The sequence below is a fragment of the Chionomys nivalis genome, chromosome 3, assembly GCF_950005125.1.
Source record: "Chionomys nivalis chromosome 3, mChiNiv1.1, whole genome shotgun sequence".
NCBI classification, from domain to species: domain Eukaryota; kingdom Metazoa; phylum Chordata; class Mammalia; order Rodentia; family Cricetidae; genus Chionomys; species Chionomys nivalis.
In genome coordinates this window covers 79,440,894-79,463,629 of record NC_080088.1, presented here as the reverse complement: position 1 = coordinate 79,463,629, position 22,736 = coordinate 79,440,894, and the positions used below count along the sequence as shown (strand labels likewise).

The 22,736-nt window shown below is 43.3% G+C and overlaps 2 protein-coding genes and 1 non-coding gene across 5 annotated transcripts in view; 1 reads left to right on the top strand and 2 right to left on the bottom strand.

Moving 5' to 3' along the window:
* Nucleotides 1-21,750, bottom strand: part of Elavl1 (ELAV like RNA binding protein 1) — a 43,138-nt gene extending 21,388 nt beyond the window's left edge. The window contains exons 1-3 of one of the 2 annotated variants that reach the window (XM_057764092.1): nucleotides 21,602-21,750; nucleotides 4,256-4,356; nucleotides 3,847-4,034 (exon numbers count right to left, since the gene is read on the bottom strand). In XM_057764092.1, coding sequence (XP_057620075.1) covers nucleotides 3,847-4,018 — 172 coding nt within the window. In that variant the 5' untranslated portion in view covers nucleotides 4,019-4,034; nucleotides 4,256-4,356; nucleotides 21,602-21,750. The remainder of the gene's footprint in view (nucleotides 1-3,846; nucleotides 4,035-4,255; nucleotides 4,357-21,601) is intronic. The other variant, XM_057764091.1, reaches the window with a different exon arrangement.
* LOC130872329 (U1 spliceosomal RNA) lies at nucleotides 15,355-15,525 on the bottom strand. Its single transcript, XR_009056935.1, has one exon. It is a non-coding gene; the product is annotated as a U1 spliceosomal RNA (small nuclear RNA).
* A 204-nt stretch (nucleotides 21,751-21,954) lies between the features above and the next one.
* The window catches only part of Ccl25 (C-C motif chemokine ligand 25), a 38,397-nt gene continuing 37,615 nt past the window's right edge, over nucleotides 21,955-22,736 (top strand). For both annotated transcript variants that reach the window (XM_057765940.1, XM_057765939.1), the window contains exon 1: nucleotides 21,955-22,067. The gene's annotated coding sequence lies outside the window, so the exon portion shown is untranslated. The remainder of the gene's footprint in view (nucleotides 22,068-22,736) is intronic.

Below are 22,736 nucleotides of genomic sequence, written 5' to 3'. Positions count from 1 at the left end.
CCATCACATCTGGTCAGTTTTTTTTTCTTTTTTAATGAAGAGCAAAGATGAATCATGTCAACGGAAAAGTCGGCAAAGTGTGGAAAGGCATTCTTGTAGAAGGAACATTGTTCAGCAGTCCTGAGAGCCAGAGTAGGCATATTATGGAAATAAGCAACTCAGTCCAGGATGAAGGTGCATGTTGGGCACAAGCAGATGATGAGGGCTATGGATTCAATCCTGAGTACATGGCAACAAAATGACAGAGACAGGAAACCATGAGGGTTGAGGGCTGACTCTGATCCCTCAAGGGTCATACAAAATGGCTACAGGTTGCACGGTAAACTTTGATATCAGATAGATGCTGTGATGACACCCTGTATGTAGCGTTTGTTGATAGAAATGCCAACAGTAAACACAGTGTCTTCAACAAAAGGACTTACACCTGGCTGGCCAGAAACACCGGAAGCTTCCTAGTCAACAAAGTGAACATTCTCTTCATCCTCGTCACCCTGTCCCTTTTTCTGCTGTCATTAGTGCCTAGTTGACCCATAGTAAAAAATTGTAAAATGAATGTATCAGAATTGAAAGTGTCCACCTCAGTGCAGTATAGATTGCTATAAAAACCCCTAAGCCAGGATCTTATGATGACTAGCTAGAGCCAGGGAAGGTATTCTTAAACCAACAGAGACCAGAACCCGAAGAGTTTAGGAGGAAGGGAGTAATTGGGCCTCATGGAAACTAAAGTCCCTTTGCTGTACTGAGCAAGTCTGGAAGAAGAAAAGGCTTGGGTGACCAGTGAAGAGGTCACAGCAACAAAGCAGATAATGGTGTCCTAGTCTAGGATGACTCTCGGGGTAAAAGGCAAACAGGGAAAGTCTACAGAAACACTGAGAAGAATGAATTCTGAGACCTGGTACTTCTGAATGGAGCTACTTTGTAGACAGTGGTTACATCAGCTAAGACAAAGACAAAACAGTATGGATACATTGGTTGTGGTACAGAAGTGCCTGGAGCTCAGGAGAGCTGTTTGGTAAGGAGAGGTAGCAAACTAAACTCACCCTGATTATCAGCTCTGGAAAAGAAAGAGGGTCATGGAATAATCTGAACTGCAAGGCTAGGGAAAGGAAAAGTTGTGATAGACAGAGTATGGCCTTGAAGGCAGCCAGCCAGCCAGAGGAAGAGGTTATTTCTACAAGTACGGAGAGGGAATTTGATATTGACAGCCTACACACGTGAAGACAACACACAGAGCGCTCCCATTCTCATGCAAGAATCTCATCTTTTTTGCCTCCTCAGAACAATGTCTAGAGACATATATTAATGTTCAAAACTCAGAAGGTGCTACCAGTTTCAAGTGGGTAGAGGAATGATGCTCAAAATCCCTCAGCGTGTAATCAAGCTTCAGGCTGCAGCATCTAGCTCCAAATTTCAGAGTGCTAGAGGACATCAGGGAACTCAGGAAGGACTCTGTGGAGCCCTGGCTGGATGATCTTCAAGAAATCCAAGTAAAAGTGCATGCTTGGATAGCTCATGGGTCATAAGTAGCCAGAGAGGGAAAGGGCCCAGGGAAGAGAGAGGGCAGATGTTAGTTCTACTGTGAAATAGTAGGTGACCATCTGCTCCAACTGAGGACCAGTTGAGGGCTGGAGGAGAAAGAGCACACATAAAGGCTATAAAGGATGAGACTATCCACTATGCCTATCAGCAGGTCTGGGACTGGCCCTAGCAGCATGCCTAGCTCCAGCTGGGGGAAAAGGAGACATGGGACTAGGCAGAGTGAGGTCACTAAATAACAGATGAACAGTAAAATTTAAGGCCACAATCCTAGAATCAATAAGCAAAAATGTTTTGACAGCAGGAGTAAAATAAGGGTAGAGCGAGTGTCTCAAATGTGCCATTCATTGAATAGGAATGAAAGGCTGCTAGCTAAGAAGTTGCTGAGCTAAACAGGTACCTTCTCCACAACACCCAACACTGCCTACAGTTCAGAGAGAAGCCTTATATCTGGGAACCCAACTCACTTTTTAATTCACTTCCGCTGCCTCTAATGCTCCCAATTCCCAAGACTAGTTCTTTTGAGACTAACCCTGCATAATCTAGGTGTTCCTAAATATAGCCCACATTCCTCTGAAGTCCAGAGAAAGAAATCAGGGTATGAGAACCAAGAGCTAGACTCTAAAGCCCAGAACTGAAGATACTGCTGAGAATCCCTTCCAGCAAAACACAAGCCAGAGAAAGGGATCTAAAAGCCCTTTGGGAATGACTCTTATGCAGAACAAAGTCCTGAACAATCTAAAATATTTAATCTGTGTTTGGCTTTTTTGTTGTTGTTGTGTGCATGTTTTTTCAAAATAGGGTTTCTCTGTTTAACAGTCCTAGCTGTCCTGGAACTTGTTCTGTAGACCAAGCTGGCCTCAAACTCAAAGATCCACCTGTCTCTGCCTTCTAAGTGCTGAGATTAAAAGGAATGCACCACCACTGCCTGGCTTCAATTTGTGTATTATCTAAAGTTCTTTTTAGATGGCATTAAACCAGACTTGGGATTGAAAGGGGAAAAGGGCTTTTAGTTTAAGAACCTCATCTGATGAGTCAGTGATCAGACAGGCTGTACAGGGTTTTATACAGGGATCAGTATATTTGGGTTACTGGAAACATGTTGAAGGTTGATGAAGCAAGACAATAAATATACCAGATGTAATATACATTTTTTTGTTCACACATACTTGTAGTTTTCCATAATACAAGAGTATGTTTTAAAAAAAAATCTTTTAAATTAGTTTCCAAGATGAATCCAGATACCTAGAAACTAAATAGCTGGATGCCTCAAAGTACTACTTGTTTCACAGTCAGGCAAAGTAGAGAAGGGGAGGGGGGCAGGGAGGGCAGAAAGGAGGAGGAAAAGGGCAGTGACTCCTAAGAATAACACTGCACCCAAAAGGGAAAGAAATGAAGCAGGACTTTGCGGCACTGAGTTCCTGAAGCCACATTCTCAGAACTATGAGGCCAAACCTGAGGAGGCTGTAACAGGAACCTGGCCTTTTACAAACACCTATGAGGTAGGTATAATCAGGACTTACAGGTACCACTGGCTACTGAATAGATGGGTGCCCAAAGGTCTGGAGTCACACTAAGAGAGTATACAAGGATTTCAGGCATCTTGCTCCTGACTCAGAGATCTAGCTGTAGGGTTCATTTATGCATGAAGGTCTGCATTCACAGAAACAGACTTGTCAGTGCTTGGCCCAACAGGTCTCTTCTACATGAGGGAAGTTATCAATCTGTGCAGAATTATTTGGCGCCATACAGTTTTCAGAGCATTCCATTTCTTGTGCCCCATTTTTCTCCTTTCATGTCTTATTTTGTACATGTGGATTTTGTTGTTAAGTGAGGGTTTCTCTACCTAGCACTGGCTATCCTGGAACTCACAGAGATCCACCTGTCTCTGTCTTCTGAGTACTGGGATTAAAAGTGTTTACCACTATACCTGGCATGAATGTTCCATCTCACAAAAAACCCAAGCTCTTTCTGGGGAACCTTACTTTCAGATTTTATCAAGATGTACTTGATTTTTAATTATGGGATCTGTGTGTACGGTGTGGTGGTAGTGTTATGTACATATGAATGTGTGTCTGTGGAGGTCAGCAGAGAGCATAAGCTCCCTTAGAGCTGGAGTTACCAATGCAGACAACTTCCTGAAGGGGATGCAGGAGCCAAACTCTGCCCTTCTACAAGAGTGGAAAATGCTCTTAACTGCTGAACCATCTCTCCACAGTTACTCTGTACTAAGGAAGTTAGCAGAAGGGGAGTCAGTATTTAACTGGACAGCAACCATGACCCCTTCTAGAAATCTCTCAGGCTCTTTACCTGCTACTTTATCCCGAATAAGTTTTGCAGATTCAACCTCGCCAATGCTGCTGAATAGACTCCGTAATTCCTCCTGGGTCATGTTCTGAGGGAGGTAGTTGACAATTAAATTCGTTCTCCCAATATCATCCCTGCAGTCTTCGGCCATGTGGTCTTCATAACCATTAGACATTGTATTATTTAAAAATCTGCAAAGAAAAATAAGATCAGGTAAATTCTAAATGTTTATCTGCGTATGTGAAGGCAAAGATAAATGATAACATTTGCACTTAAGGAATTTTCCTTTCTGCACTAGAAGATCAATTACTAGGGAGATGGTTCAGTTTGTAAAGAGCCTACTGGCACAAACATGGAGACTTGAGTTCATATCCCTGGTACCCATATAAAAGTTGGATGAATTGGCACATACCTGTAATCCCAGTTTAGGGAGCTGGGAACATGACAGAGAGACCCGTGGAACTCTTTGGCCAGCCTAGCTGAATCAATGAGCTTCAGGTTCAGTGAGAGACCCTGTCTCAAAAAATAAGGTGAAAAGTGTGTGGTGGACACTACCATACACCTCTCCTCACCACAGCCAATGTGTTCCACAATGATCTTGTCCTGTCTTACTGATAGTACTGCCATTTACAAAGTAGCTCTTCTTAGTAGCACCCAGGTCTCAGAGAATGAGAACAAAAAACATTTTTCACATGTTCAAGCATTTGAATACTTGGTTCCCAGATATGGTATTGTTTGGGGAGGTGTGGAACCTTTAGGAGGTGAAGCTTTGCTAGAGGAAGCTGCTGGGGGTAGGCTTTGCATTTGCATTTACTCTCGCCCCATATCCACTTTGTTCTCTGTGCTTTCTGAGTGTCGATGGAGATGTGATTTCACTCCTTACTACTCCTGGCTGCCTGCTGCCACATCTCCTTCACAACTAGAGTCTCTCTCTGGAACTGTAAGCTCAAATAAACTTCCTTCTGTAAGCTATCTCTGGTCATGACATTTTAATACAATGTGATAGAATTCACTCACTATTGACCTCTAGCCTCCACATAAACTTGTAACCCCATACACCCGTAAGCAAGTACCCATATGAACACACACCATATCCACCCACCTATACCCATACAAAGAGATCAACTGGTTACAAACAGCCGCTTTATCAATAATGACCTAAAAAGAAATGAGCTATTGTCTTAGTTAAGGTTTCTATTGCTGTGAAGAGACACTATGACCATGGCAACTCTTCTAAAGGAAAATGTTTAATTTGTACTGGCTTACATACAGGTCAGAGGTTTAGTATGTTATCATCATTGTGGGAAGTATGACAGCATGCAGGCAGACATGACACTACAGAAGGAGCTTAGAGTTCTACATCTTGATCCACAGGCAGCAGAAGACTGTGCCACACTGGACATAGCTTGAGCATATGAAACCTCAAAGCCCGCCTCCACAGTGACAAACTTCCTCTAACAAGGCCATACCCTACTCCAAGAAGAACATACCTCCTAAATAGTGCTGCTACCTATGGGCCAAGCATTCAAACATGTGATTCTATGGGGGGGGGGGGTCATACCTATGCAAACCACCACACTATTAAGCCACAATAAGATAAGGAGAAACTTTCATTTTCTAACACTGACCTAAGCCCCCAGCCTTAATTTTTCTATCTTTTACCTGGTGTTGGAAAGCAAACCCACAATCTTGCAATTAACAGGCAGTATTCTACCACTGAGCTAACCTCCCAAAGTTCCTAGTCCTTATTTTATTTAAAAACAATTATTTGTGGGGTAGGGTTAGGCTCTGGGATCAAACCTAGGACCTTGAGCATGCGAGGTAAGCACTCTGCCACTAAGTTACATCCCCCTCAGCCCAGTAAGCAAGAACTTTAAACACATATTATTAAGTTAAAGAAAACAGTCTGAAATAGCATACTGTATGATTCCAATTGTATGACAGAAAAGGCAAAACTGTGGGAATAGTACCAGGTACGGTAGCCCATGCCTATAATCCCGACACTTGAGAAGACAGAATTTCAAGGCTATCCTTGGCTACACATTAAGTTGAAGACCATCATAAGATATGAGATCCCAACAATAAAAACACCCTCCACTGAAACGAGCAAAAATAGGGCCTGCAGAGATAGCTCATAACTTTCTGTTCTTAAACAGGATCCAAGTTTGGTTCCCAGCACCCACATGGTAGCTCACAATAATTTCTTTTTCTTTTTTTTCTTTTTTTTTTTTTTTTTTGGTTTTTCGAGACAGGGTTTCTCTGTGGTTTTGGAGCCTGTCCTGGAACTAGCTCTTGTAGACCAGGCTGGTCTCGAACTCACAGAGATCCGCCTGCCTCTGCCTCCCAAGTGCTGGGATTAAAGGCATGCACCACCACTGCCCGGCCGCTCACAATAATTTCTAACTCCAGATCCAGGAGACCTGACTTCTTTTAACCTCTATGGGCAGCAGGCATGTGCACACATGTGCGTGCACCACACACACTCACATAAATTAACTGCAACTGTAAGATGTGGATAACAGAGAAAAAGTTGTTGGGGAAGGATATAAAAAGAATATGGCTTATTTTTGAAAAGTTATTTTTATTTATTGTTTGGATGCTGGGAATTGAACCCAGGTCCTCTGGAAGAGCAGGCTCTTAACTGCTGGACCATGTCTCCACCCCCCAAAATTTATTTTATTTTATGTGTGTGTTTTGTCTGCTTATATATAAGTGAACTTTATGTGCTTTCTGTCTATGGAGGCCAGAGAGGGCAATAAGTCCCCTGAAACTGGAGTTATTAATGGCTGCAAACTATCACATGGGTGTTGGGAACCAAAACCTGGGTCCTCTAGAAGAGAAGGGCTGAGTCATCTCTAGCCTAAAATTACCTTTATTTTGTGTGTGCACATATGCATATATGTACAAGAGCATGGATGCCAGAGGACAACCTGTAAAAGTCAGTTCTCCCTTCCTTTAAACTCAGGTCATCAATTAGACGTAACAGCAATAACCTTTATCAACTGAGCCATTTTACCAGCTCCTCATTAGCATCTTTATAATCTTTTTAGAAAACTAAAATTACCCTACAAAATAATTCTATTAACACAAAATAACAATTCCAAGTTCAACCATGTTCACCAACAGTGCCTTTTCTTTTCTTTTTGAAATGCAGTTTCACTTTTAAGCTAGGTTGGCCTGGAATGAACTATTAGCTCAGAGTAGCCTCAAATATGAAGATTCTCCTGCTTCAGCTGTCACATTTGGATAAGAAGATGTGTGTGTGACAGAAGTTTCATGTAGCCTAAGATGGCTCACAGTTCACTATGTAGCTGAGACTAGACTTAAACTTCTGATCCTCCTACCTTTCTTAAGTGCTAGGATTACAGGTATGTTGCCACCTGGCCTGGCTCAGTAAGGACCTTTGAAGAGTCCTGGAGATACAGCTCAGTAACAAAACATGCACAAAACCTTGGGTTCTATCCCTAGTGGGTAAGCATGACTATCCACAAACATGGCTTTAAAGAACCATATAAAGGAACCCAAATGCCATCCCAGTAATACAGCTCAAGCTCCTAAGAGGAAAAAAGTCTGTGTGTCTCAAGAGCTTACCACTCCTAACTGCCTTTTCTTATCCCCATTGTTAAAGGATGACAAGGAACCTATGTTCCCTGTTATATGTGCCCCCTTTCTCTCCAACGACACAGCAATGGAGCGAGCGAGCGAGCGAGCGAGAGATCACAGTTGCAGTCTCTGGAAAATTCATTTTCAGAGGCAAACAGCCCAGGACAGCTTGGGAGCAACATCTTCATAGAAGCAGCTAATAGCATCAAAATCACTCCTTTGAAAACACAGCCCACACCTGGTTTGCTCACAGACATTGTGGTGCAGTGGTCTATCTAGGAGGCCCTTTGATCTTGCTTCTAAATTCCTAGCCAACACTTCACGTATGCTTACCTGTCTGAAGGTCTCAGTGGGCAGTCCACCCCTTCCTCCAGATGTGTAGCTCTACATTAGTTGAAAATTCAGCACCCAGACGATATAAGCCTTTGCCTATCTTTAAAAACACCTTTGCAGAGGTTTGGTGTGGGCACATACCTGTAATTCCAGTACTTAAGCAGTAGAGGCAACAGGATCAGAAATTTAAGGCTGTGTAGAAAGTTCAAGGCCAGTCTGGGCTATATTTAACTCTATTTCAAAAGAAAATAAAAACAAAGAAAAGCTTTTTAGATCTAAGTAGCAGAACATGTGCCTAGTACACAGGAGGCACTAGGTTCCATGTCTAGCACCTTAAGAAAAAAAAAGGCTTTGCTAGAAACTTGAACACAACTCTCGCACAAACATTTTTTCTCTTACTCTTTGAATCACTTAGAGAAGGGGAATTAATGAGGCCTGGTTCCTATAAGTGTTCAGGTTCTCTCCTAACTTTCAACCATGTAAACAGTAAAAACTCCTCAGTGTTACTCACTTAATTTAAAACTGTGCAAGTTTCTTCCTCTCTCTAAGGTATGTTAACATCAAAAAAGAGAAGCCTGGCAAACCAAGTATCATAAAATTAAAAAGCTTTATGGCTAAAATCACAAGAAACAAAGACAAGCAGTAAGAGACTGGAAGAATGCATCTGCTATGTATCATTTTGATCAGTGATTGTCATGCTAGGAAATTCACCCATCAGGGAGGGGACAGGATGTGATGATGTGTGCAGGCATTCTTAGTTAGCACCAGTGTGTACTTGCCCACACACTACCAGTGTCTAGTGAGCAGATTCCAGGATGCTGTTAATTAAATACTCTGCAAGGCACAGGATGATGCCAACAATCAAGATGTACCTAGCCTAAAGGTCAACATTGCTAAGGCTAAGTAAGTTGATTCAATGCATCTACAAATTAATAATTAAAATACAAAACATTATCAACAGAAAGGCAGAAAATCATATAAATTACAACTTCATGATGACAGCGATTCAGTGATGAGAAACTCATGAAAAAAAGCTCAACCTCATGAATAACAGAAAAAATGCAAATAAGGCTGGGGAAGTTAACTCAGTTGGGAGAGTACTTGCCTAGCATGTACTAAGTCCTGGCCTAACTCAGACACCATGCAAGTTGGGCACAATGGCACATTGACATCATTCTGGCGTCTGAGAGGTAGAAGCATAACCACGTTCACCTTCACAGTTTGAAATCATCTGGGACAATGGTTCCCAATCTTCCTAATACTGTGACCCTTTAATACAGTTCCTCAGGTATTGACACCCAACCATAAAATTATTTTCATTACTGTTATAAATATCTGATATGCAACCCCTGTGAAAGGGTCGTTTGTTCCCTCAAAGGGGTTGCAACCTACCGGTCTAGGCTAATATGAGACACCTCACCATCCCCCCCAAAAAGCCGGCAGGATGAAATGACAGACTATTTTTACTGGTCATATAGGATAGATAAAATCCTTTAAGTAAGGAGAAGAGACTGACATGTACATAAGACAGCATCAACTTTTTGGAGAAGTTTAGAGCTCCTACTAATCCCAAGACTCAGGACATGTGAAATCAACCTCCAAAAACAGAACATAGGAATCTGTCCTGCAGCAATGACCACACAGATGCAGGTTAGTAATCTGAAGACACACACTATCCTTTTGCTTGTAAAAAGTACAAAACAGGGACAACATTTACATGTGTATTAATAGAAGATAGCTCAGTATCAATTTTTAGTAGAAAACATTAAAGTTTAATTACAAAAAACTGTGATCAATTTGCTAAACTGTCTGTGGTCATAAGAGTTTTAAATAGATCATTTAGCTCAAAACAAACAAATGAACAAAAGCGTCTGCACAGAGGTTAATGCTAATAAATTAGTATGTGTTGGGGCCAGTGGCACATGCCTTTAATCCCAGGAAGGCAGAGGCAGGCGGATCTCTGAATTTGAGGTCTGCCTCATCTATAGAACCAGTTCCAGGACAGGCAGGACTGGCTACACAGGGAAACCCTGCCTTAAAAAAACAAAACAAAATAAATATGCAAAGTTCAAGCTTGCTGAAGATGACATTCAAAACAAACATTTCTTTTTCCTTTCCCTTTTATTTCCTTTTTTCTCATTCTCTCCCCCCCCCCATTTCTCCTTCCTTTTCACGGTGCTGGTGATGGAATCTACTGTCTTGCATACACTAGGCCAGTGGTCTACCACTGAGTTACATCCCAAGCCTTTCTTCTCTTTACTCCTTCTCCAAGGGTTGTACATCTACTCTTCTCTATTCATTCTGCTTTTATAGCTAATGAACTGATAGTGATTACCTTCTTACAAGATGAGCACAGCTCATCACCTTTTATAAAGTTTTACTAGAACATAATCATTTTCTTTGTGCTATCTACTGTCTAAGGTTGATTTAAAAAAAAAACCACAATGACAAGAGTAGTAGCAAACTAGTAACAAATGCATGGCCCACAGAGCCTAAAAGATTCACCATCTGGCTTTTTGTTGTTGTTGTTTTTGGATTTTCGAGACAGGGTTTCCCCGTAGCTTTTGGTTCCTGTCCTGGAACTAGCTCTTGTAGACCAGGCTGGCCTCGAACTCACAGAGATCTGCCTGCCTCTGCCTCCCAAGTGCTGGAATTAAAGGCGTGCGCCACCACCGCCCGGCACCATCTGGCTTTTTGAAGAAAATTTTTTTACCATTATTTCCTTCTTCTCTCTTCCCCCTCCTTTATCCACTCTTGAAGTTTCCAAAGATCCTTCACAGGGTCTCCCTATGTAGCTCAGGCCAGTAACAAATTAGGAACATAGCTCAGTGACTGCCTCACATGTGTGGTGAAAGCCCTGGGTTTGATTCCTAAAACTGCTGGTAGTCAAATTCCATGTAGTCCAGGTTGAATTCAAACCTGAGATTCTTCTTTCTGTCTCAGCTTCTCCCAAGTGCTGGGATTATGACATGTGCCACCATGCCAGTTTTTTTTTTGTTTGTTTGTTTTTGTTTTTATTTTATGAGCACTGGTGTTTTGCCATGGGTGTTGGGTCCCCTGGAACTGAAGTCACAGACATCTGTGAGCTGCCACGTGGGTGCTGGGAATTGAACCCTGTGGAAGAGCAGTCAATGCTCTTAACTGCGGAGCCATCTCTCCAGCCTTTTCAGTCTTTTTTTTATGAATATAAACATTTTTTAACATTGGGCTAGACAAAGATTTTAAATATACCATCAAAAGCTGTTTTCATTAAAAAACGAATAGATGTCATTAAAATGTAATACTGATGCTTTGCAAGACAATGCTGGAAAAACTAACACCCCAACACTGAGGAAAGTATTTGCAAAGAAGTGGAAACACTTAAAAATATTCTTTCGTTATTCTTTAAAAAAAATGTATACATGTGTATTTTGCCTACATATATGTCTGTTCATCATGTGTGTGCCTGGTGCCTGTGGAAGTCAGAAGAGGGCATCAAATCCCTTGGAATTAGAGTTACAGATGACTCTCATGTAGGTGTTGGGAATTGAACCCAGGTCCTTTGGAAGAGCAGCAAGTACTCTTAACCACCAACCCATCTCTCCAGCTCCTAGAACACATTTTTTTTAAAAGCTCTCAAGACAAGAACAAGTTATTTTGTTACTCACTTGCCCACTGCTTTTTCAGTGTACTAAGTATATGGTTCTTTTTACTCTGGTCCACCATCTTAGCCTCCCCATTTCCCCTATTCTTAATTAACTACTGGGAAATGGACTGGGGGTATATATAAATTGTGTTTATTAGAAGTATATGTTCACAGTTTGATATGAACAATTACAAACACGTACAGACACATCTTCACTTAAAGGGAAAAAAGGGGGAAGGGGCAAGAGGTTGAAGCAATGACTTAATGAGAATCTAAATTCAAATCCCAAGAATATGCATAAAAAGACATACATGGCTAGGATTATCTGTATAATCCCAGCACTGTAAAGAAGACAGGAAGATTGATGGGGCTTGCTGTCTTCCAAACTGGCTTCAGGTCTGGTGAGACCCTTTCTCAAAGAATAAGGCAAAAAGTGACAGAGCACACCGACCTTAAAACATGAGCAATGTGCACTTGCACACACATAAATAAATAAATCTGAGTATGGTGGTATACTTTTGACATCCAAGTACTTAAGAGGTAGAGACATGCAGATCAGGAGTTCTAAGCCATCTTAAACAAAATCGTATTGTCTCAAAAACAAACAGGAACTGGGGAGATGGCTCAGAGAATAAAAATATTTGGCTATTTGGACATGTAAGCTTGACAACTTGAGTTTGATACCCAGAACCCAAGAATGAATCTAGATGTCATGGCCAGCTATGTAGCAAAAACAAAAGAAATCTTTGGAGTGGAAAGACCCCAAGACATGGAGGCCAAAGATCAATCCATTCTCATTTTCACAGGTTGTCCTTTGACATTCACACATGTACAGTGGCATGCCAGACCACTCAAATATAAAAATACACAAATAAATAACTCAATTTTCAAAATAAGCCATTTCCCAAACTTTAAAACAAAACAAAAAGACTTTGGAGGTACACCAAAGCAAATATGTACATGACAAATGAACATATGGAAAAAGGCTCAACATCATTAGCTAGGCAGAGGCCATGTTGTCCACCTACTAAACGGCCAAAACAAAACATAACAAGACAATGTCAAACGCTGAGGAGGATGTGAAAGAAGTCAGGCTTTCTGCACACAGCAATGGTAGTAATGATAAAATGTAATGGCTACTTGATAAACAAACTGACAGCCTCTGAGCTGAACACACATAGTTAGTATGTGACCTGGCGATCACATTTCTACTACTGTTTTGTTCTTTTCTTTCATTTCATCCTTTCTTTCTAAGTTAGAGAGACACCCTGTTAGTCTAACCCTGAAATTCACCATGTAGCCCAAACAAGCCTCAAACTTAACGGCAACCCCTGCCTTAGCCTCTGAAATGCTGAGATTATAGGTGTAAGCCACATCAGTGCAGGAGAAATGAAAATCCATGTTCATATAAAAAAATATACACAACTGAGTGGTGGTGATACACACCTTTAATCCCAGCACCCAGGAGGCACAGGCAGGTGGATGTCTTTGAGTGTGAGGCCAGCCTGGTCTAAAGGGTGAGTTCCAGGACAGGCTCCAAATGACACAGAAAAGAAACCCTGTTCCGAAAAACAAAAAGCCAAAATCCTAAACCAAACCAAAAAACAAACAAACAAACAAACAAACAAACCCTATATACAAACGCATACAGCATCCTTTATTCACAATCACTGTAAGTCTGAACAATTGAAACAAGTCATTCACAGGGAAATTAAGGTATGATCTATAACAAAAACACTACTAGGACATTCTGGAAAGGATCAAACTATAAACAGCCTCCAAAGGATGATTCATCTTAAAACTTTTCCCCATGGTGTTTGCAACAGGACCAGTGTGCAACCCAGGCTGACCCTCTAACTCATGACTTTAAATAAATAAATTTTAAAAAGCTCTACTTAGTTTTATGTGTATGAATGTTTTGCTTGTATGTATATATGTATGTATGTGCAAAATGTGTGTCTGGTGCCCTCAGAGGTCAGAGGGCATTGGATCCCCTGGAACTGAAGTTAGGATGATTATGAGTCACCACGTGGGATCTGGGAATCAAATCTGAGTTCTCTGTAAGAACAATGAAAGCTCTAAAGCACTGAGCCATCAGGTATCTCTCCAGCTCCATGCTTCTGACTCTAATTACTCAGATTATAGGATGCGTCACCAAATGTAGAAACGCACAACTTTTTGAAGGTTCAGGAGCAATGCCATTTCACAGAAATTATATGTCAAAATTTAGACCTTTCCCTAATAATGTGGTGTGATAGTCTTATGATGTTAAACATCATCAGCTCCCAGGCACCCCGCAAACATGAGACAGCAAACCACTGAGACTGTATAGTAGATCATGGCCTGCAAAATGGCTCAATGGAAAAAGATGTTTGCTATGCAAGCCTGGAGACCTGAGTTTGATCTCTCAAATCCACATAAAAGGGGAGGACCAACTCCACAAAGTTGTCCTCTGATGACCATACTGTGGGATGTGGTAGCACATGCCTTTAATCCCAGTACTCAAGATGCACAGATAGGTAGACCTCTGTAAGCTTGAGGCCAGTCTGGTCCACAGAGTTCTAGGCCAACCAGGGTTATACAGTGAGACCTTTTAAATCAAAACAAAACAAGCCTCAAATAATGGGGCTAGGATGTATCTCAGTTAGTAGAATTCTTGCCTAGCATGCATGAGGCCCTGAGTTCCATCCCTAGCACCACATGTAAGCGGTGGTGGACAACTATAATCCCAGAACTTGGGAGGTGGAGGCAAGGATTCAGAAATTCAAAATCATTTTCAGATATACAGCAAGTCTGAAGGCCAACCTGAGCTACTCAGATCCTTTCTCAAAACAAAACAAAACAAAAAACCCTTCTTTAAACAATCCTACAAAAGATGAGTAAAGTTTTCTATAATGCAAATACAGCATGGTCACAGACAGCCAGGGCTGAGCACCTCTTAGAGGTCAAGTCTGTAGCCAACAAGCAACAATAGAGCCAGTTTCACAGTACATTAGAAGCTAGCTACTCTGCTCAATCTTCCAGTATGCCTCCCTTGACACTTTCCAAATCTGTGTGGACCAACCTAGGTACAACTGGTCCTATGTCCACAAGCTCTAACCATAATAGGTCTTGTGACTATATAATTATTAATGACCACTATCAAGCCACTGCCACTTCCTGCTACCTCTAAGTCAATTCCCTTCACTTCCAGGCTTTCCCTGTCATCACCACTAAAGCTCAGTGGTCACACTATTTTAATTTTGCTAATGGTTAGTCAGGTTGTTAATAAATGACAAGGCTTGGCCTTGAGTTGTCACTAGTGATGCTCCAACATGAATCCTAATACCTTTGTGATGGTGCCCTATTGAATTTTCCAGCTGGTGTCCCCAACCTGGCTTTGCTCTTTGCAGGATAACAAGTTGCTTTATTTTTCAATTCTTATCCACCATCGACATAGCCTTTATTAGTTCCTCAATTATTCTGACTTAAAATTATTTACTTTTTTTGAGATACTGGCTGGGAAGATGGCTCAATGGGTGAATGCTGTGGGAGCTCCTTCAGCCAATAGCCTTTAAGATACCAGCCCACTTGGGCGTGGTCTCTTTTGCTTTAAAAAGCAGCGGTAGCCCTGCGCGCGCGCGCGCGCGCATGTGCTCTCTCTTGCTTCCGGTTCCTCTTCCGGCTACTAGACTATGTTCCTGGTTGCACAGAGGGCTATTGTCTAGGACAGTGATCTTAAGTTTTCCCCTTAAATAAATAACGCTTTTATTAATCATAATTCCAAACTGGTGTGGGTTTTGTGATTTACGTCTACAGGTGAAGAATTTATTGTGCTAGTCTGAAAATCTGAGTTTAATACCCAAAACATACATAAAAGTGGAAAGAACCACCTCCAACAAGTTGTATTCTGAACTCCGCATGTGCCCCACACCAAAATAAATAATACAGCAAGGACTTTGAGAGCCAAGGTTAGACCTACACACATACATGGCCAAAGTCCCAACTATCACAAATTATGCAGTCAAGTTTCTAGCATTTGGGGAAATTCACAGGAGTTAACACATCCCAAGGGCAATGGATGAGTCTCATCCTGGGAAAATGACCTTTTAATCATGACATTTCCCCTATCAGTTAAGGATAGGCCATTGCTATCTAAGGGCCCCCAAACTCAGGGTTTCAGGCAACCCTGGTGTCTTACATAGTAGCAAAGGGATACTGGCTTTCAGACTCACCTAGAGTATTACATGTGTGGAACATTTCTTTGATGTTAAAGAACAGCAGTCAGAAGCTGTCCTGTCATCTTATGAACCTATTCAGTTCCTTCCTTTTAAAAGTATCTAAGATTGATTTTTTTTTAAAATTTTATGGTTTTTATTTAACTTTATTTTATGTGCATTGGTGTGAAGGTGTCAGATCCCCTGGAACTGGATTTTCAGACAGTTGTGAGCTGCCACGTGGGTGCTGGGAATTGAACCCGGGTCCTTGAGAAGAGCAGTCAGTGCTCTTAACCGCTGAGCCATCTCTCCAGCCCCCTAAGATTGATTTTTAATTAAGTTTATGTATCTACATGTGGCTATGTACATGAGAGAGGAGGCCAGAAGTGTTGGATCCCCTGGAAATGGAGTTACTGGTTGTTGTAAGTTGTCTGATGTGGAATATTTTGTGCAAACTCAGGACCTCAGCAAGAGCAGAACACATGTTTAACAGTTGAACCATCTCTTCAGCCCTAAAATAATTTTTAAGTTAACATACAAAATAATGGGTACCATAATGGCATTTTCATGTCCTTACACCTCAGGTGGTAAGGACGGAACTTGGAGTCTTGAAGGCAACAATTCTATCACTCAGCCACATACAACACAGTATCTTATTTTCTCAAGATCATTATTAATAAGCACTACCCCAAAGAATAAGAGCAAGGAGCAAAAGATGGAAACTTCAAATGTGACAAAATGATCTTCCTATTATTTGGAACCATTTCAAGTACTGGATATACCAAGGAGAAATCATATTTAAAAGGATCTTGGGATTTTTGATCCTATTGCACCTTTCAAACTGTCTTATAGTTGTGTTGTGTGACATCTACCATGGTGTTCTCATCAGCAGCACATGTACTGCATATGTGGGAGAGCAATGTAGACACCTTTATATATGACATAAAAACATACATGGGTGGTGTTATCAGTGCAGCTAGTATCCATGAGGCATACATGAGAGCCAAACTTTTCAATGGTAGGGCAGGCCTTTGTAAAGGACAAATGCTAGACTGAAGACAAACAGTCAAAACTCTTCATCAGGCCTGACCAGCACTACTACCACTTCTTCTAATGAGGCTTATACTCAAATATTTCTATTTTAAAATTTTGTTTTATGTGTATGAGTGTTTTGCCTGCATACGTCTGTGCATTGGTGCCCATAGAGGTCAAAAGAGGGTGTCAGATCCCCTGGAACTGGAGTTACAGGTATTTGTGAGTCACCATGTGGGTGCTGGGAACAGAACCCAAGTCCTTTGCAAGAGCAGCAAGTGTTCTAACTGCCAAGCCTTCTCTCCAGTCCCTTAATTATTTCCACGGTTCTTTCTAAATATAAAACTCTTGAGTGTTCAAGGTGGGTGGTGGGGAACAAATCACCCAGGAAATGCTTTCCTGCTAGAAAAAAACTGAAGGTGCCACTTGACCCCATTACAACTGCTACCCATTGAGGGCTCAGGTAGATGGGGCACATAGAGATCCTTAATGGTCCCTGTCTACAGTCAAGGGGAAGGCCACTTGGCTGGGACAGCTCTACTCAGCAAGTTCACAGTAGGTCAGGTGCAGAGAGCTGGCTGCCCAGTCCAAGTGCTCTACAGGCCCCCTAGGGACTTGGCCAGCTCCAGAGTCCTGCTAAAAGTGCCAGAGACTTGAAGCTGGTGAAGCTCTTGCACAGGCATGCACAGCAACACATTAAGGCACGAAAGCCCGTGGTTCTACTTCACTTCCAAAATGAATCTGTCAGCAACATCTGAAAGAGAGTGGGGGTTAGTCACTTCATTTTCTCACTGTGGATGTTACCAACTGCTACACAACACCTGTCAGCTGCTAAATGTGGGTACCCTTACTCCTGAAACCAAGGTGTGTAATTTCTCAGCTTGTCTCTTGTCTCACTCTTATCCAAACTTTTCCCTAACCTTGACTTACTTCCTGCATTAGAACTACCACACCTCTCCTCCAATTCATCTCTTTCTATTCCCTCTACTAAATGAAACTGCAAGTTCTGCCTGAGTAACACCTGAAGACATCTCTAACTCTCCCTCCTTTCTCAATCCAGTCACTTCTGAGCTTGCCATTAACTCTTTTTTCTCCAGGCATGGGTAGAATGCCAACCATGTGCCAGGCACAGGAACACAAATCAGAAGCAATCCCAATATCAACAGATCAGGAAAATAGCTCTTGAACTAGTTGGTCCTCTTCTCTCCACAATCAATCTTCTGGAACCCCCTTGACAAGGCCCAGAAACCTAAGCCCAGCATAATTTTCTAGTTTTATCTCCACGCTGACCCTCCTGACTGACTCTTTTGGTCTGGCTTAACTGGTACACTCAGGCCTGGTAGCTTCTTGATGCCTTTTCTCTTACTGTGGCCATTTGCTGATTCGGGATAGCCCTCTTTCTTTTATTGCAATCTGGTTAAATAAAAACAAACTCTCAGTAACCGATAATCATTCCATGCAATATACTGTATGTAAAGACTAACCCTCTTTTTTTTGTCTCATACATTGAGTACTCTTCTCAAATCAGATTGACTTTCATTTTGAGACAGAGTTTCAGTGTAGCCTAGGCTAGCTTCAACCTCCATAGATAGCCAATATGTGCCCATAATACCTGAGCACTGGGATTATAGGTATGAGACACTATTCCTGGTTTATGTGGTGCTGGGTGTTAAAATTAGGTTTCATGCATATAAGGCAAGCATCCTACCAACTGACCTACCCTCACTGGAAAGGTCATTTCTTCCCAGTAATAGAGAATAGGTCCTGGTAATTCACACCAACTTTCTTGAAGATAGAAAGGGGGTTTTAATCCACTGAGCACTGGAATAAGTACCCCCATGTGTAGACATGGATATTCTGTCACCATCCTATTTCCTGCATTTTGCTTCAGTCATGTGCTTGCTCTCGTCTCCAGTTATACATTAAACAGCTCTCTCTTCCTTCTCAGGTTCTCTGTGGTCATTCATTTTTGTGGGACTCAAGTGTTGGGCAGGGTCAGCTACTACTGTTCTTTCTCATGTTCAAATTCCAAGCCATGGGACTTTTGAGCCTCTAATTGTGTTTCAATGCTCCCTGCCTCTACAACTGATATTCTAGGTCATATTAGCAATACTTCTAAATTGAAGGAAAGCCCGTAACTGGTTTTCTGGCTGCCAGTCAGCTCCTCCTGTGCAAATGTGACTCCCTCTGTCAATTAACATGGATCTGGAGAGGGTCCTCATAATAGCTGAGCTCTCTTCCCAAAGGATCTGCTACTCACTTCATTCTACTTTTCCAAAGTTCCATACCTACCTGCATGGTTTCCCAAACAAAAGGATGACCTGACCACTTCTGCTCACCAAGTTCTTGAAGAGCCTTTCCCACTTGGTCTTTTACCTAGCTACTTCCTCCCAGTCCTCCTGCATCAACAACTCCAGGGAACATTCTGAGGTCCCCTGAGTTCAGTAAAACAGTTCCCTTTTCTGTGTTTCCACATCAGTTATGTTACTATTGCTCACCAGCCAGGCTGAAATCATCTACACACAAGTCATATACACCATGGTCTCTCCAGAGGCTAGCCTTTGGGCTAGAACACAGCTTGGGGGAGAGGGATGCAAAGGCTCACTTCCCTCTTGTTGACCAATTTCCTTAGGGCTTCTCTTAGCCAGTATCACTGTTGAGCTACTGCCACCTAGGGACAAAAGACTGGCATTGCATCTCTCACCGTTGGGCATTTAACTAGATTGAACACACTGAATGCGATTGGAACACAAACCAGCAAACAGTTGATTCTGGAGGTGGAGAAGTCTTGGCAGTTGGAGGCAGCTTCAAGCGATGTTTGTGCTCTGAATCAGGCCATACAATATAAGAAAGAGATCTTCTTCCAAGAAAAGAACAGATAGGGTTAGAGATGGTGTGTGTGGGGTGTCACCCCATGCTAAGGGCTTCTGATTTAAATCTTTAGAGCTATTCAAAAAGCCCAGCACAATTGTTGTCTCCCTGCCCAAAGACTAATGAGGAGAAACATTATCAGATCTGCATCTTCAAAAGTCAACTCCTGCTGGCGTGCAAAAGCAGAAAGAAAAGAAACAGTGAGTGTGGGAAGCAACTGAGTAAGCACAGGAAAAAGTATGTTCTTCCATCTCGCCCTTTCTACTATTGCCCGGTGACCTATTCCTGAACACATTCCAATTTGTTTCCCTCAGACCAGTGCTAACTGAAACAGACACATTTCCTATTTCTTTCAGCTTCTTCACAGACTTCAAAGTCACAGCATTAAAATTATTTTTAGATTTGTGTTTTGTCTGTACATATATGAGAACCACATGCGTGTTTGGTGCCTGCAAGGTCAGAAGGCGTCATAGGATCCCTTAGAATGGGATGTGTGCCATCATTCAGGTGCTAAGTACTGAACACACGGGTCCTCTGCAAGAGCAACAAGTGCTCTTGTCTGCCGAGCCATCATCTCTCTAGCCCCACAGCATTTTAAAAATCAGATCTCAGCAGTTTTGTACACACATGTTCAGCGGCAATCCACTAGGTTAGCTCGGACCTGTGCTCAAATCCTGCACTGGCCACATCAATGCACGAGACCATCCTAAGTTTCACTTTCTTCTCTAAAATGGATATTGTAACACCTAGCTTAGGGGTTGGAGACATGCCTGCCGAATATTAACACATGGAACACTGCTGATAAATTCGGGTGATTATTTGTAACATCATGTATTCCACGAGTGGCATGTACAACACTGAGGTTTTCCTCACACATTCACATCTGCACAATACTTTCACCCTGCTATTCTGCAGGTAATTCAACACCGCTTACTCAAAATCTTAAGAGCTTCCCACAGAACATCAGAACCAGGCTGGAAGAACTTTCCAGAAAGATTATTTAAGGAGTTCTCACCTCTGTGTGTGTGAGTGTGTGTGTGTGTGTGTGTGTGTGTGTGTGTTTGGTGGTGGGGAGAGTGAGAAAGACCCCTAGCAACACTTGAATTTATTTTTGGTCCTTACAACTGGGAAAAGTGGGAGGCAGAGATGCTAATACTTAGTGGGCAGAGAAGCCAGGCATGCCATCCAACTTCCTACCATGCACAGAGCAGCCAGGCCCCCACAACCAACCATTATCTGACCTTAACTGCCTGTAGCAAAGAGGTTAGAAAAACTTTATCATCTGATCTTGCCCCCTTCTAGAGCACTGGCCATCTACCGGTATCCCACGTGAACACTTTCGACAATGGAAGTTCTGTCCAGTGAAACAAAGTTCTTTCAGCTGTCCTGCACATAGTAGGTGTCAAAACCCATTTTGACAGGCTTTAGCAGCAGAAGACAACAGAAAAGGAAGACACTCCTTCACTCCCCATTGTTCAACTGCGTGCTACTAGATTTTCACTATTTATACATTATTTTACAAATGCAAACGTCCCGAGAACAGCTTTGTTAGAGATGGCAATCAATTTTTTTCCTTTTATTTTCTAAGACTTCCATACATACTGAAGAAAGGTCTGCACACTTCTAAACGGACCTCACGATCCGTCGCGCTGTATCCTGAAAATCGGTCACAAAAGAAATTTGTGGGATTTCCCGAGGGAGCGAGTCCGTGGGCCGTGACCTCTGGGCGCCCAAGGCCCTCGCTCCTCTCTTCCGCCCCCGGATCACCGGGCTTCCGAGACTGACTATGCAGGGCCCCCCCCGAAGCCTCGGAGCCCGGCCCCCCAAAGCGCGTGCCCACGCCGTGTCCTTCTCCCGCCTCTCTCGCGGGAGCCCAGAGAGGAATCTGGACCGGGGGAGGCTTGTCGCCGACCAGAGAATCAAACCGAGTCGGTTTCCCTCCGCCTAGCCACGGCCTACACGCGCGTCTCCGTACCCAGGCCTTTGCGGCCTGGGGCCTTCGGCCGGTGCAGGCCCGGCGGGAGCCCGCGGGACTAGGCGAGCTCAGGCCCTAGCGCGGCCTACTCTTTCGGAAGTCACCGGAGCCACCCGTCCTCACCTGAACAAGGGCGGGAAGGCCCGGGGCTCTGCTCCGGGGCGGGCGGCGCGGCGATAACGGCTCCGCACGGCCTCGGTAGCGGTGGTGGCGGCGGCAGAGCGGCTACGGCGGCGGCGACGGCGGCGGCTCCTCCTCAGCGCGCACGACCCGCTCCCTGGCCCCGCGACCAGACACGCCCCCTTCCCAGCGCGCTCGTCTATTGGTCGGCGTCTTCGAAGACGCGGCTCTCATTGGTTGGGATGGCTGTCGCGGTACGCTGGTGCGTGCGGCGGAGGCAGGACTTCCTGTCGGCGCCGCCTGCGAAGGGCTAAAGCGGCCGGTGGAGACGCGGAGTGGCTAACGCTGGCCGTGGAGGGCTCTAGCTGGGGCTTGGCCAGCTGCAGACGCCGATTGAGCGCGGAGGCCGAGGACTGGCTCTCTTTGTACCACGCACACCATGTGGTCCGCACCTGACAGGCTGTGCAAAGTAAGAAGTGTGGTCACCGGGAGCCCAGGCTAGGAGCTAGGATCACTAGTTCGAATCCCGGTTCCGACGGACGTTTCCGCTCTGGCTGCGGTTGAGCACCAGCTGACGTCACTACACCTGGCCTCAGTTTTCTTATCTAGTGAAGTGAATTAAGGGATGTGGTCAGCATGGCATTTCCAGAGGCTCTCACGTCAAAATTTTTGGTTTTAAGATTTTTTTAAAAATGTGTTTGGGATGGTTTTCTGCCTGTGCACCACATGCGTGCAGTGCTCACGGAAGTCGTAAAAGAAAGTCGTAGGCTCTGGAACTGGAGTTACAGGCTATTGTTAGTTGCCATGGGGTGCTGGGAACCGAACCCAGGTCCTCTGCAAGAGCAGCCAGTGCTCTTAATTACTGAATTACCTTTCCAGCCCCTCTTTTGAGATTTTAAGTGCATGCTATGTGCCAGCCAGCCAGGCAGTGACTGGAAAACAACTGCCTGTCCCTTTGGGGACTGCTCTTCTGGGCTAGTGCGATCAGAAAAGAATATGCAAATTGCATGATTTAGAAAATTCTGTTTCTCTGTTTTTAACATGTTTGTTTTCTTTTAGTCAGGGTCTTCCTAAGTAGAACTGGCTTGGAATTGTAGATTAGACTGACTTTGCTTCACAGAGATCTGCATGTCTTTGC